At 43.8% G+C, this 15,300-nt stretch overlaps 1 protein-coding gene across 1 annotated transcript in view; it reads right to left on the bottom strand.

The window, feature by feature from the left end:
- Positions 1-1,050: 1,050 nt before the first annotated feature.
- The window catches only part of LOC133028022 (serine-rich coiled-coil domain-containing protein 2-like), a 29,349-nt gene continuing 15,099 nt past the window's right edge, over positions 1,051-15,300 (bottom strand). Inside the window, exons 6-14 of the mRNA XM_061095215.1 lie at positions 14,883-15,050; positions 12,541-12,631; positions 11,473-11,515; positions 11,256-11,414; positions 11,033-11,129; positions 10,614-10,697; positions 10,113-10,199; positions 9,643-9,768; positions 1,051-4,153 (exon numbers count right to left, since the gene is read on the bottom strand). Of these exons, the coding sequence (XP_060951198.1) occupies positions 3,749-4,153; positions 9,643-9,768; positions 10,113-10,199; positions 10,614-10,697; positions 11,033-11,129; positions 11,256-11,414; positions 11,473-11,515; positions 12,541-12,631; positions 14,883-15,050 (1,260 nt within the window). The 3' untranslated portion in view covers positions 1,051-3,748. The remainder of the gene's footprint in view (positions 4,154-9,642; positions 9,769-10,112; positions 10,200-10,613; positions 10,698-11,032; positions 11,130-11,255; positions 11,415-11,472; positions 11,516-12,540; positions 12,632-14,882; positions 15,051-15,300) is intronic.

Genomic DNA, 15,300 nt, shown 5'->3' with positions numbered 1-15,300 from the left:
ATTCTCCTCAGTTCTCTGGTTGGTTCTCCATACACACACACACTCACACACACACAGACACACACACACTCTAATGAACTGGGTTTAATTAAATGTGGTTGACGAGAGACGGGCTGATGATATTTCTCCTCCGGTTCTCAGGAACCTTCACAGTCATTTACACACTAACATGAGTTTATATCTGTCACATGTTTTCTCATTTAATAAAGAGAAATGTTTAACTTTGTGTTTGCTTCATATTTTCCGTCAAGTTTTTAGTTTAGTTTAAATTAGTGACCTGGACTGAAGAACTCGACTAAATCGATCATGAATTAATCTCTAAGAAATAACAAAAATGTTAAAAACATCTGATCTCACCAAGTATAAAAAGTTGATCTGAAAACTAACAAACTACAGTTGAATGCACATGGATCAGAAACACACACAAACGTGTTGAGCGTAAAACCTGACGTCTTTACCCAGAATGCTCAGCAGCTCTGACGTGCAGAGAACTGCATCATGGGAAATGAGTCTCTCGCAGGTTCGAGTCTGAAGAAGAGAAAAGTTTCTTCAGACGAAACTTCACTGAACTTTGAATAAAACTGAGATGAAGAGAAATCAACAGTTTGATGAAAGAAGCAACAACATCGACAAACTGAATCAATACACAACCTCAGATCCAACACACACGTGTATACACATAGTTACAACACAACACACACTCATACAGCATAAATACACACAACACACACTCCTCACACATCTACATCACAATACACACTGTCTGTGCGTGTGATTGTGTGTGTCTGTGTCTGTCATGAAGAATCTTCAGTCTCCATCAGTAGAGCCAGTGGACGCTGTTAAATGTAGTGAGAGGTTTAAGAGCTGCTGCTGATGTTTACTGCCGCCATCTTTGTTTTTGTGTGCTGCTGCAACACACACACACACACACACAAACACACACACACACTTGTACAGCTTCTTAGTGACGACACTCATTGGAATAATGCATTCCCTAGCCCCCCCACCGAACTGATCCCGGGTCAGAGGTCACACACACGTCAGACTCAGTTTTCATGTGGATTATTTTTATTTCAGCCAATGACAGAAGAGAACCATCAACATGAACCAATGAGCTACAGGCAGAGAGCTGTGTCGGCCAATCGTACGCGAGGAGACGGACGTCGTCCCACTCAAACCAATGAAACTGCTCCAAAGCAGGTTTGGGCCAATGAGAGCAGAGTTCAAAGGTCAAAATCTCAACTGATGCAGTGTTCACATCACAAAACGTTTGTAAATAAACTAAATGATTTTTTTCAGATTCCAAAATAATTCAGTCGATGTTTTGTTTCATTTGAATAATTTGTGGTTCCGAACTTCCTGAAGACAAACAGATTTAATCCCATTTTAAAACTCAATAAAAACAAAAACAGAAATGAAAAAGTTTCATTAAAGTGCATTTTCAGAGCGAGACGCTTCACAAGCTCGAGCTTCAGTGTAAGAACATTATTAATAATAATAACACGAGTTTATTCATCACAGCAGTTTGTACAGTCACTTAAATTAATGTTGTGCGGTGGCGAGATTGAAGTCATTACATGAAAATTAAAATGATACAGGAAATGGCAGGAGGTCTGTCAAAATAAAATACCTGTCCTTCAGCCTTTCAAAATAAAAGTAAAGGATAAACTGTACAGACATGAAGAGTGAGGACAACATTCTGATGTTGATAATAAACGTTTCAGTTAAGTTGAGACAGTGAAATACAGATATGTATATATATATATATATATATCTCGACCCTGAAGCAGCTGATGGTAAAAACATCCACAATCATTCACCTGGTTTCATGTGTTTTCACTTCAGGAACAAACGAACATTGACAAAGATTATTAAATGTAATAATTGATTCATGTTTGAGTCACGTTTTAAGATGTTTTTGATATTTGGAGAATCACCAGGATTTAGAAACGAGAATGAAACTTGCTTCTGTTTCTACACTTTTCTTTTCTACTGTCGTCAGTGAACACTTCCTGCAGATCCTTCACATTAAAAGTCTTCAGGCAGATGTGTCCTCGCAGAAGAGACTTTTAATGTGAAATATCTTCAGACCGCGGGAGTTTTGCAACTGTGATTAATTAACAAATGGAAACGGAGAATTAATCATCATCAGCGACTAAGTGGTTGTTTTCAGACTCTAGAAAACAGAGAGTCCAGATAACAAAGACCTTTAAGGTGAAAATCTAAATGAAAGTTTCCCCCGGTTCAGAGCTGCAGCTGAATATGATTTGATTCAATAAAACATAAAGAAAACTACATGACACTTGAATCTGATTGGACGACGAGCAGCCAGGAGGAAGATTAACGTTTATTTATTTCTCTTTATGAACAAATCCTTCGTTAAGACTCAGAAAGTTTCATGAGTTTGTTCTGAGCTGAAAGTGAACCTGGTAACACACACCAAGACACACACACACGGACGCACACACACACACACACACACCATCCCAACACTGCTGCGGTTGCCATGGCTGTCCAACCTCATCACCATGGCAACTGGGTTTATCTACAACACTGGAGTGGTACCTGCTGCTCTCAGGTGTGTAGGTGTGTGTGTGTGTGTGTGTGTGTGTGTGTGTGTGTGTGTGTGTGAAGGATGAAGAGGAGGGACGCCTCCTTCGTTATAAACTGAGACGATTGATCAGCTGATAATGTTGTTGTTGATTTGCATGTTGATGTTTGAGTTCATCCGTGTGACGGCGGTCAAGCTCTTCATCATCATCATCATCATCATCATCATCATCATCATCATCATCATCATCATCATCATCATCATCATCATCGGAGGAAAAGTGAACCTACACTGTGTCAGTTATTTGCATAAATGTTCATCCGACTGCGTCTCTGCTCAGAGGAACTCGGGCAGGACGAGTTGAACCTTTGTTGCATAGTGTCCTGTAAATAGTTTATAATATCGAAGCAAGCGGAGCTGGAGGGAAAAGTCAGACGATCACGTGTCATCAGTCGGAGTCTCTGATTGGTCGCTGGAGAGAACGTTGGAACCTTCAGACCGGTTCTCCATCAGAGGAGGAGGATCTCTCAATACACCGGGAACGCTCCGGAGAATGTGGAACCAATCACCAAGCGAGGATCGAACATGTGACACGGACAAAGTCACATGACAATAAGGTGATAAGGACTTGTCTGAGCTCAGAGGAGTTGATGTGAGCAGCAGGTGTGAGTCTGAACATCCAGTGTTGGAGTTTGTCCAGTAGGAGGCGCCACCACGTCCCCACAGCGCCAGAGAACCAGGCACAGCGAGCGAAAATAAATATAATACTAAACGTTCAATCACAAAATAACTTAATATTTATAATTTCTGGAAACACTTTATTTTCCTGAAACTCGAATTAGCTATAAATCTAATTTAAAAAAAGGAATAAATGAGACACTTTAGTTTCGATGTGATGAGGTTGTTAGCGGTGAGCCACCAACATTAGCATTAGCAGCATGCTAAATACGCCGTAAGTTTCCTAATCTTTAAATCTTTTTGTGATCTAGATCAAAGAGCAGGAATTGGGATCATTTAGAAATGTTAAACTAAAATCTGGGATTTTTCCTACTGATCGTTTAATTTAAAAACTTTAGTCTTTATCTCTTTATTATCTTCAATGAAAAATAAATAAATAATTTTTGATAAATATATTTTTCATTCTTCAGATGGCCCTGCGCGGCTCGGGGGGGCAGGAAGCTGACGCCAGGCGAGCTCTCAGTGGCTCTTTGGTTTCGGGAGGCGTGACGAGCCGAAGGTGAAGTCCAGCATTCTGAGCTTTACCCCAGAGGAGGCGTGGCTCTCTGGGTCACGAAGGGTCGACGGCGGCCTGGAAGCCCTGGTGGTCGAGGGGGGGGCCGTGCTGGAGGTCTGAGACAGGAAGAGGCGGAGCTTGGAGGGCTGCGGGAGCTTCAGTGATCTGCTGTGGGCTCCTCTGGGCTCGTTCATTGAACTTTTCCCATCATCCTCTCTCTCCCCGGTCGTTGAGTCAGTTGCGTCTGCGTCAGAAGGCGTCTCATAGCAGGGGCGAGCTGGGGGCGGAGCTTGGTCAGGCGGTGGCATGGACAATCGGTCCGTCAGTGGTTCCTGGTCGTCCTGGCCGGGGGAGTGAAGTACCTGTGACTGAAACACAGAGAAACAGAAGCTGTGAACCTGAATGTGCGTTTGAGTCAACGGGACTAAGTGAGGATCTGTAGAACATGTGGAACGTCAACGGGACTAAGTGAGGATCTGTAGAACATGTGGAACGTCAACAGGACTAAGTGAGGATCTGTAGAACATGTGGAACGTCAACGGGACTAAGTGAGGATCTGTAGAACATGTGGAACGTCAACGGGACTAAGTGAGGATCTGTAGAACATGTGGAACGTCAACAGGACTAAGTGAGGATCTGTAGAACATGTGGAACATCAACGGGACTAAGTGAGGATCTGTAGAACATATGGAACGTCAACGGGACTAAGTGAGGATCTGTAGAACATGTGGAACGTCAACGGGACTAAGTGAGGATCTGTAGAACATGTGGAACGTCAACAGGACTAAGTGAGGATCTGTAGAACATGTGGAACGTCAACGGGACTAAGTGAGGATCTGTAGAACATGTGGAACATCAACGGGACTAAGTGAGGATCTGTAGAACATGTGGAACGTCAACAGGACTAAGTGAGGATCTGTAGAACATGTGGAACGTCAACAGGACTAAGTGAGGATCTGTAGAACATGTGGAACGTCAACAGGACTAAGTGAGGATCTGTAGATCATGTGGAACGTCAACGGGACTAAGTGAGGATCTGTAGAACATGTGGAACGTCAACAGGACTAAGTGAGGATCTGTAGAACATGTGGAACGTCAACGGGACTAAGTGAGGATCTGTAGAACATGTGGAACGTCAACAGGACTAAGTGAGGATCTGTAGAACATGTGGAACGTCAACAGGACTAAGTGAGGATCTGTAGAACATGTGGAACGTCAACGGGACTAAGTGAGGATCTGTAGAACATGTGGAACGTCAACGGGACTAAGTGAGGATCTGTAGAACATGTGGAACGTCAACAGGACTAAGTGAGGATCTGTAGAACATGTGGAACGTCAACAGGACTAAGTGAGGATCTGTAGAACATGTGGAACGTCAACAGGACTAAGTGAGGATCTGTAGAACATGTGGAACGACAACGGGACTAAGCGAGGATCTGTAGAACATGTGGATGTTATTTACAGTTCAGCCACAGATTCAATGATGCACGGCAACAAGCAGCAAATATAACTACTACTTTATACTGTGCTAATACTGTCAACTTGTTTTTATTCACTTCTGGACGAGTTTACCAACCGAGGCACAAAGAGATGAACCAGAAGAAGACGACACTGAAGATGAAACACAGAGAATGAACCGATGAAGGAGACGGAGGAGAAGAGATGATCGAGTGCTTTAACATTTTGATTTCACACGTTCATAAATGGACGAGGAGACGCTACGGAGCCTCATCAGGGATTAACATACACATATTAAACATATCAACTCCACAACCAGGAACCAGCTGAACTTAAATGTAATAAATGTTCAAATCAATTCAGACTCAGAGGAAAATGGATTCATGTCTTCAGACCTGCAGCTGCTGAAAATGATTAAATGATCGACAACGTCCTCGGACTGAACCATCGATGATTCTCTTTACTACAGTCAAATAAAATCTCTTTTCATAAGATACGTCCTCATTTTCAAAACTTCGCAACTTTCCGTCTTCGCTTAATAAAATAATCCTTAACTTTTCAAAAACACACAAACTTTCCACAGAGTTCCTGAACTTCAATGTTTCACTTTCTATTTCTGTTGTTTAATAAAATGTCTTCAATTCCCAAAATATCACTTTCAAGTTTCTCTTTTTCATCTTCTATAAAACCCTCATCACTTCTCAGAGGTTTAATCTGTTTCCAAAGTCCTTGCTTCCATAAAAATCCGTTTGCAGTTTTTACATTTAACATCCTCAGTGTCCATATCCTCCCTTTTTTAAATTTCACTTTTACTTTTCACTGAAAATTATCTTTCAGAAATATTTTAATAAATAATAATAAGTCTTATTATTTATATAAGTAAATACTTGGGATTCTTTTCTCTTTGTCTTTATTAATAGAATAATATTCTGTCTGAATGTGAGCGTACAAGCAGATATAACATAATAAAACTACGTTTTAAAGTCAGTGACATGAGAGAAAACACTGAAGGTTCAGTCCAACATGAAGCAACAATGACCCCTGGTGGTCATCGGAGGCACTGCAGCCTGCCGGACTGGACATTTCCCATTTTCAAAATGTGTCCGTGTCCATCCCTCATAAATAATGGATGACAGGATGGATGGATTAGAGATGGAGGAGTGAAGGGCGACAGAGGAAGAGGAGGAAGAGGAGTATGGGACCACATGCTGCTGCTCAAGGAGGATTCACTGACTGCCAAGTTTTTCACTGTTCTGCTTCCTTGACAACGACTTATTGGACGTCCCCACGGTAACACACACACACACACACACACACACACAGTAACACACACACCTCTCTGGCACACATAGTGCTGATCCATCCAAACCCACTCTCCTGCCCCCGGAGGCTCGTTAGATGAATGTCACTTCAGGCTGCATCATCAATTAGCTCAATTATTCAAATTAAAATGATAATAGTGGCGAACAAAGGTGAACTGTTCGTTTGGAGCGAACAAGAGAAGAAGAAGAGCAGTGAACATCCTCCTCCTCTTTATTCTTATTATAAATACATTAAAGATGAACTTGTATCTGACAAAGTGAAATAAAACTAATTAAAATGATAAGTGGAAGTCTGAGAAGTTCCTACATTTAAATTTTGATCTGATTATAAAAAGTGAGTCAGAAACTGAACAAAAAGTTACAACCAAATGTGTTTTTGCTCTTTAAGATCCAACAAAGACACACACACATACACACAATGTGAAGCTGTTACACCCTCTAGTGGCCGAGAATATACTACTACACCTGAAAGCTTTCAGCTACATCTGTATTGAACAGAGAACTGAGGTTTTTTTGTCGGATGGTTTTGACATGACGAGGAGGAAGAGGAGGAGAAGATGGAGGAAGATAAAAAAGTCTCTACTGTACCAGGCTGTGTCACTGAAGTAAAGCACTAGTGTTTCCACTTCTTTGAAGAGGGCGGAGACGAGGAGACAGAGGACAGAGGACAGAGGACAGAGGGACGAAGGTTAGGAGGAAACACACCTGAAGAAAAACAAAACTCTCAAACACACTCAGACGAGTTTCCTCAGTTCAGCTCTAGGGTTTCAAATGAAAAGGTCGAAGGATAGAAGACAGAAAGGATGGATTTATAAACTGAAAGGATGAAAAGCTGGAAACCGATTTAATTCAAACAAGTTTCAAAAATAAAAAGAAGAGGAGGAAACGTGTTTAATGAAGAAAAGTTGAGGTTAAATTAAAAATAACACAAAGTTGGAGTGAAGTGAACAGACTCCACATGAATGAGTTAAATCAGAAACTTTTGATCTCAACTTCTGATTCAGTGCCGTCGAGTTTCAGCCGAGTCGAGAATAAATAATAGAATAAATACAAATCTGATTTAACGTCACGACCTCTGACCTTTCACCTCAATGTTCCTCACGACTCTTTCACACCTTGTTTGTTTCAGACTCTTCAGCTCAGACTGAACCTAAACATCATATCATCATGTGTGTGTGTGAATAAATACACACACACACACACATGATATTTACATTTAAAATTCAGAAATACAATGTTTAAAAACCTGGATTATTGTTGTTTTAGATTAACTCCTGATGTAAAGATTTCTGATTTTCAATCATGAAGAAGAGGAAGACGAGGGTGAGATGAAAAGCAGAGGTGGGGGGGGGGCACATGCAACTCACTTGTCCTAGCGAGGTGGGAGGGGATGGGGGGGGGGGGCACATGCAACTCACTTGTCCTAGCGAGGTGGGAGGGGATGGGGGGGGGCTGGGGGGGGGGCACATGCAACTCACTTGTCCTAGCGAGGTGGGAGGGGACGCCCGACCTCGGCCTCCCCCTGTAAGGCCTGGAGCGCTGATACTGCCAGGGAGGAGAGAGGAAAGGAACAGGAGGGAGAGCCTGAGGAGCGACAGAGAGGGAGAGAGGGAGAGAGGGAGAGAGGGAGAGAGGGAGGAAGAGAGGGAGAGAGAGAGAGAGAGAGAGAGAGAGAGAGAGAGAGAGAGAGAGAGAGAGGGAGAGAGGGAGAGAGAAAGAGAGGGAGAGAGGGAGAGAGGGAGAGAGAAAGAGAGGGAGAGAGGGAGAGAGGAAGGAAGAGAGAGGGAGAGAGGGAGAGATAAAGAGAGGGAGAGGGAGGAAGAGAGAGAAAGAGAGGGAGAGAGGGAGAGAGGGAGAGAGAAGGAGAGAAGGAGAGAGAGGGAGAGAGAAAGAGAGGGAGAGAGAAAGAGAGGGAGAGAGAAAGAGCGGGAGAGAGGGAGAGAAGGAGAGAGGGAGAAGAGAGAGAGAGAGGGAGAGAGGGAGAGAGGTAGAGAGGGAGAGAGGGAGAGAGGGAGAGAGGAAGGAAGAGAGAGGGAGAGAGGGAGAGAGAAAGAGAGGGAGAGAGGGAGGAAGAGAGAGAAAGAGAGGGAGAGAGGGAGAGAGAGAGAAGGAGAGAGGAAGGAAGAGAGAGGGAGAAGAGAAAGAGAGAGAGAAAGAGAGGGAGAGAGGAAGGAAGAGAGAGGGAGAAGAGAGAGAGAGGGAGAGAGAAAGAGAGGGAGAGAGAAAGAGAGAAAGAGACGGAGAGAGGGAGAGAGAAGGAGAGAAGGAGAGAGAGGGAGAGAGAGAGAGAGAAAGAGAGGGAGAGACAAAGAGAGGGAGAGAGAAAGAGTGGGAGAGAGGGAGAGAAGGAGAGAGGGAGAAGAGAGAGAGAGAGGGAGAGAGGGAGAGAGGGAGAGAGGAAGGAAGAGAGAGGGAGAGAGGAAGGAAGAGAGAGGGAGAGAAGGAGAGAGGGAGAAGAGAGAGAGAACAGAGGGAGAGAGGGAGAGAGAGAGAAGGAGAGAGGAAGGAAGAGAGAGGGAGAGAGAGGAGAGAGAGAGGGAGAGAGGGAGAGAGAGGGAGAGAGGGAGAGAAGGAGAGAGGGAGAGGGAGAGAGAAAGAGGGAAAGAGAGGGAGAGAGAGAGAAGGAGAGGGGAGAGAGAGGAGAGAAGGAGAGAGGGAGAAGCGAGAGAAGAGGCATCATAACAACTAGAGAAGACACACGGAGGAAAGACGACAGGAACTTTAGTTCTTTATATTTTGGTTTCATTTGTGTTTTCAGTCGTTTTTATAGCGACATCATATTTTTCATATATGAACCGATATGTCTCATCTGGAAAGTTACTCAATATCAGTCTGACTCTGATGAAGAAGATGGGATTCAAACTCCCCCCCCCACATACACCGACACGTTGTTTGTTCCGTTAATTTTAATATGTGTGTGTGTGTGCGTGCGTGCGTGCGTGCGTGTGTGTGTGTGTGTGCGTGTGTGTGTGTGTGTGTGTGTCTGGTGTGTGTGTGTGTGTGTGTGTGTGTCTGGTGTGTGTGTGTGTGTGTGTGTGTGTGTGTGTGTCTGTGTGTGTGTGTGTGTGTGTGCTCACCATGAGCTCTCTCCAGGGCGTCTGCGAGGCCACGCTCTCTCTCTCCGTCCGGCTCGTCTGTGTGTTTCCATCCCTCGTTCCCGTCTTCTCCTGACAACGACACCTGGCAGTCGCCGTGGGAACAGTCTGCGCACACACACACACACAAAAACTCATCATCATCAATGTTTTGAATTTAACATTATTTATTACAGATGATTTTTATATTTCTTGCTGTGATTCAGTTTCATGTTTCATCGGTAGAAACATAATAAATCCACATGAATGTAACGTTATGAACTTAAAGTCGACAGGTGTGAGGATGAAGCTAGCATGCTAACAGCGCTGCTAGCATGCTAACAGCGCTGCTAGCATGCTAACAGCGCTGCTAGCATGCTAACAGCGCTGCTAGCATGCTAACAGCGCTGCTAGCTACACGTCACTCCTTGTGGCTACATGTTACCATGACGACACAGAGGTAAGACACACACCAGCTGCAGTGTGAGCTGAGCGATGGTTTGGTCCCGCCTCCTCAGCTCCTCCCTCAGCTGCTGCACCTCCTGCAGGAGAGCCCGCACCTACACACACACACACAAAACACACAAGGGCTGTGGAAAGGCATTCTGGGAGATGTAGTTTCGACAGCTGTGGTTTCAGTGAGGGAAGCTGATTGAATGAGAAGAGTTCACATCAACGCTCCCCATGTGAAGGTCTCCACCTTTTCAAACTTAAGAGTTCACCAGTTGTTATGCGTTCAACATTAACAGGAAGTTGAATAGAACGTTAAAATATTGCAGTTTTTACAGTTTTATATCATAAATGATGAACAGTGTCGACATCTCTCTGTCATTGTGTCTTTAAAGCTGCATCACGTTACCCGACTGCTAGCTAGCTCACTCGTTAGCCTCCCTGGTTTGAAAGTCGTAACCACGTGAGCGCTGAGCACGCCATGTCCGCCTCCACGCCAGCTGTACGTGAAGCTTGAAACTGACCTGAGCGTCAGAGCTGTGAGACGATTGGTTGGTCTCAGGACTCAGAGTGTCTGTCGTCAGAGTGTCTTCGTCCACATCGTCCTCCTGAAGACACAGAGTGACACAACACGTTTGAACAGAACAAACACTGAACAACATCCTGCTCCCTTCATTCACACAAACATGATGAAACATTTTCGATATTCTGCAACTGTGGAGAAAGATTTGTGAAAAAAAGCTATTTTCAAAAAGTCAACGAAAAGACGAAAATAAGAGATTCTAGTTTAAAATGTTTCATTTGGATCAAAATCTTGAAACTTCTCCTGCAGCTTCATGACTCAAATGTTGAAATGGAATCACGGTTGAATCGCTGTATGTTGTGATAAGTGGATTTCTCCTGTTGTTACACAAGGAGAAGAAGCTCCATCACTGTCTCTGACCTGCAGCAGTAACATCTGCAGCTTCTCCAGCTGGGATCTCAGCGCAGAGCAGCCGTCAGCCAGGTCGTCCACGTCCACAGCACCAGCACCCGGAGGCCTGAGAGGGAACGGGTCCCACAACCACACGTTCAAGCTACACATCTCCTTCACTGGTGTCAAGAAGGTTTAAAAACACGTGCTTTGTCATTTTAAATGATACTGACGATGTTTTGTGTTGAATCACCTTGAAGGACAGAGGTCAAGAATGAGGTCATCGTCCCTGGTGGCGTGGGTTCTCTTATTCCCAGGATCCTCAGCGAGCTGGTCACACTGGAGGTCACTGACGGGATGATGGGAAACGCAGTGAACGGGACGCACAGCTTTTAAATACGTCCATGACCTTCTCTAACATCTCCACTTTGAAGTCAGTCTTTCTGATTGAATCAACAGGCTCCTCGAGCTGTCTCCTCCTCCACTGAGCCATGTGGGACATCCCGTCTCCGTCTGCAGGGGACAGATCAGTCACATGATCAGAACGCAGGACACAGGTGATGGATCCACGCCACACATCTATGAAATGTTCGTAGGTTTATATTAAAACTTGAAACAGCTATTTGATTAAACTAACCGTGAATATCTTAACTCCTAGACCAGAGGTCTTCAACAGGGGGTTCGCGACCCCTAGGGGGTCCGCAGAGGTACTGCAGGGGGTCGCGAAATCTTTGTTTGATAAGACAATTTTTTTTTTAATTATAATTTTTTTTTTTTTTTTTTAAATTTTCGAACCAATTTTTTTCGCAACAAATTGAAATGTCTTTAAATTCACATTAACATGCATCCAACATATTGTGAGGCTGATTTGACCCTCTGCCCGACAACCTCCATCCATCCAAGATTAGATAAGTTGTGTGCTACCCATCAGGGTCCCACATCTCACTGATGTGGGAGTATGTGTGCCATCCACAGATGAGGATTCACTGTCTCTTCTACATGTATGTTTAAAATAAAAACATGAATCTGTGAATTACTTTAATAGCTCAGTGTTGTATGCAAGATGTATGTTTATAAATGGCAGTGGCATGGCCACCCTGTACCTTGCACATGTATAAATTAAAAACATGAATATATGAACCTGTGTAATATTGGAATAGCTTAGTATTGAATGCACAATAACAGGATAGCTATGCTTCTACATGGCACTAGGCCCAGTTTAATATAAAACACAATTGTATACAATATATATAGTAGGGGGTCTCTGCTCCATCTGTCCAGCAGTTTGGGGGTCCTTGAGCTGAAAAACGGTGAAGACCCCTGTCCTAGACAATTAACTGGACGTACGACCTCTATTCCACATTGGGCTATTTCAGACTATTATCTAGAATTGTCTCCGCCAGCTAGCATCAGCTAGAAGGGAACCGAATAAAACCAGCATAGAAACCTGATATAAAACATTCAGCTGTAGAAGTTGGTTCTTGGTCAGTTTGTGATTACTTCACTTGTGGTTTTGTTCTTTATCTCTGTTAACGCACCGCTGTGGAGGGAGACATCTTCTGCAAAGTCTTCATCCAGCATGAGATCATCGTCCTCCAGATCACAAGAGTCCAGGGTGTTCAAGACGTCCTGAAGCAGGCGGGGACACAGACATGGACACAGGACGACACGTGTCCCCATCTTCATTCACAGTTCATGTTTTGATCAGTTATTAAAAGAGATTTTATCTAACCCATGTTTTGTTTTTCTACAAATCTAAACTCAATTCAGAAGTTTCTCCTCAGCTCAGAGAGAAAGTTCCTGTGAAAGCGAAGATGAGGAAGAAGAGACGAAGAGTTAAACTCCACACAAACAAGTTTGTTTGGAGGTTTTCCTGCTTGTGGAGGCTTAGTCACAGCACAGTGACCTGAGAGCATCTACACACACACACACACAAAACCACACACACAAACTCAACCCCACACACTGGTTGCTGAGCTCAGTCATCCACATCAACATATTACCTCCTAATCTCCTCTTTCTGCTCTCTCCTCCTCCTCCTCCTCCTCTTCTTATCGCTGTTCCCCCTTTTCATCCTCTTCTTTCTCAAACTTTCTACTACTCGCCTCTCTCCTCTCTTTTCTTTCAACCAATCTTTTTCCTCCTCCCTCCTTCGTTCTTTTCGTCTTATACCTTCTCTCTCTCTTGTGTTCTTTAAATCAATCTTTCCTCTTCTTCCTCTGCTCTTCAACTTCACTCTCAGTTTTGTTTATAGTTCTCCTCGTCAGTCTGAACTAATCAACGCTTCCGTCTCGTATTAAAGCGAAACAAAACATCATTTGGCAGATTTCTCACTTGACATCATGACGGCAACTAACAAAATCCAGCTTTCTTATTTCCGACCTTCCTCTTCAAGAAAGAAAACCTCTTCTGGAGTCAGGTGTGTCCTCAGAGCGACAGTGACCCCTACTGGTCTCTTTGTGTAAGATACAATTTTATATGAAAACTGAGGAGCAGCAGAAAAACAGGCTGAACAAATGAAAAGAGGCTAAACGAGGGACACTTGAGAGACGAGTTGAGAAGCGGTGAATGTGGTCGCATCATTCAGGCTCAGAGGCTCCTCGGGTCGATCACAGCTCATCACCAGAGGAGGCAGGAGCTCATCACCGAGCCTGAGGAGCAGTTAGGAACTGTTCTCCACACACAGCACCACTGATCAGACAGACTGGGACAGAAAACACCTCAAACACCTTCAACACGCTGTGGACACCTCAACTCCCACAATGCATTTCAGCAACACACACACATCAGAGAGACCACAGAGAGAACAGGTTTTATAAACTGCACCTTCAATCAATCCACTCTCACATTCAGGTTTATTTTAATTCTAAATTGAATGACTTACTGTTTATTGAAGTTAAAGTTCTAATAAACTACTGAACATTGAGCTGACACCAGCTCAGTGAGCAGCTGGTATTCACAGCACAGACAGTAGAGGGAGCCAAAGGGCTTCTCTCAGAGATAACTGACCTATCAATGACGCATAGTGAAGATTTAAAGATGAACAAGCAGATATCTGCCTCCTTCTGTTTCCTCAAAGTTTGAAATGTTTCCAACAACTCAACTTTAAAACAGGATCAGAAGCTGATTCAGTTGGACTTTCTGCTCGGACACAAACTTCTCCATGAAGTTACAAACTGGTTCTTCTCATGTAGTGAATCCGGTTGTTGTGTTGATGTGTTCAGTTCCATCAGCATGTGTGTGTGTCCTGGGAGAGGATCCTCACATGGGACTGAGCTTTACTCACTGATCACTAAGTTCCTCTGTAGTTTGACTCGTGTTGTTGAGTTAAGAACAGAGGAAGTTGCTCCTTGTTAACATCTACGAGACAAACTGGGAATATGAGACTAATAACATGTGATTGATTAATTGATCTGATTCTCTCTGTTTCACGATCCATTCAATCTGCTGGAACCGAACCAGTCTGATGCCAAACACACGACACAGGAGCTGGATCTGATTGGTGGATTCTGAGTGTCGCTGTGTGTGAGGATGGAGCTGGAATATTAAACTCTCTGGTTTCTCTTTGTGTTTTACTGGAACTGAGCCGGAACCAAACTGATGAGGAGGATTCCGCTGAGCTGGTTTCAGATTCCATACAACTTCAAAATGAACTAAAACTGTCCTCAGATCAGTTCATTACTGTGACTCAGTTCTCTGACACACACACACACACACACACACACACACACACACACACACACACACACACACACACACACACACACACACACACACACACACACACACACACACACACACACACACACACACACACACACACACACACACACACACACACACACACACACACACACACACACACACACACAGGCCTTACAATGCTGTTGGCCTCTGATTCGAAGCTCCCGATGTGGTGGGTGCTGGTGATATTGATGGAAGCGGTGGTGACGGCGCCCCCTAGAGGCTCCAGACCCTCCTCATCCCACATGTAGGTGCCCCCCGACCCACAGCTGTTGGAGGGCGACAGATCCAGGGACGAACCCCCCTGCAAAGGGCAGGACATACATTTATTTAAAATCTGTCTCTCATATTTGTATCGCGATAAAAGTAGAAAAATATAATCTGATGTTTATCACAATAAATAAAATTACAGCCCTGATTGTTTCTGAAGATTCAATCTCCATGTTTCATGCACCTGAAACTCTTCAGTCTGATTATAAATCAGAATATTTAATGTTTTTATAATTCTGGTTTATTGTGTTTCACTCTCTCTAAATTATTCTATTCTGTTCTCT

Source organism: Limanda limanda, chromosome 21, assembly GCF_963576545.1.
Source record: "Limanda limanda chromosome 21, fLimLim1.1, whole genome shotgun sequence".
Lineage (NCBI taxonomy): Eukaryota > Metazoa > Chordata > Actinopteri > Pleuronectiformes > Pleuronectidae > Limanda > Limanda limanda.
This window is presented reverse-complemented; position numbering and strand designations above follow the sequence as displayed.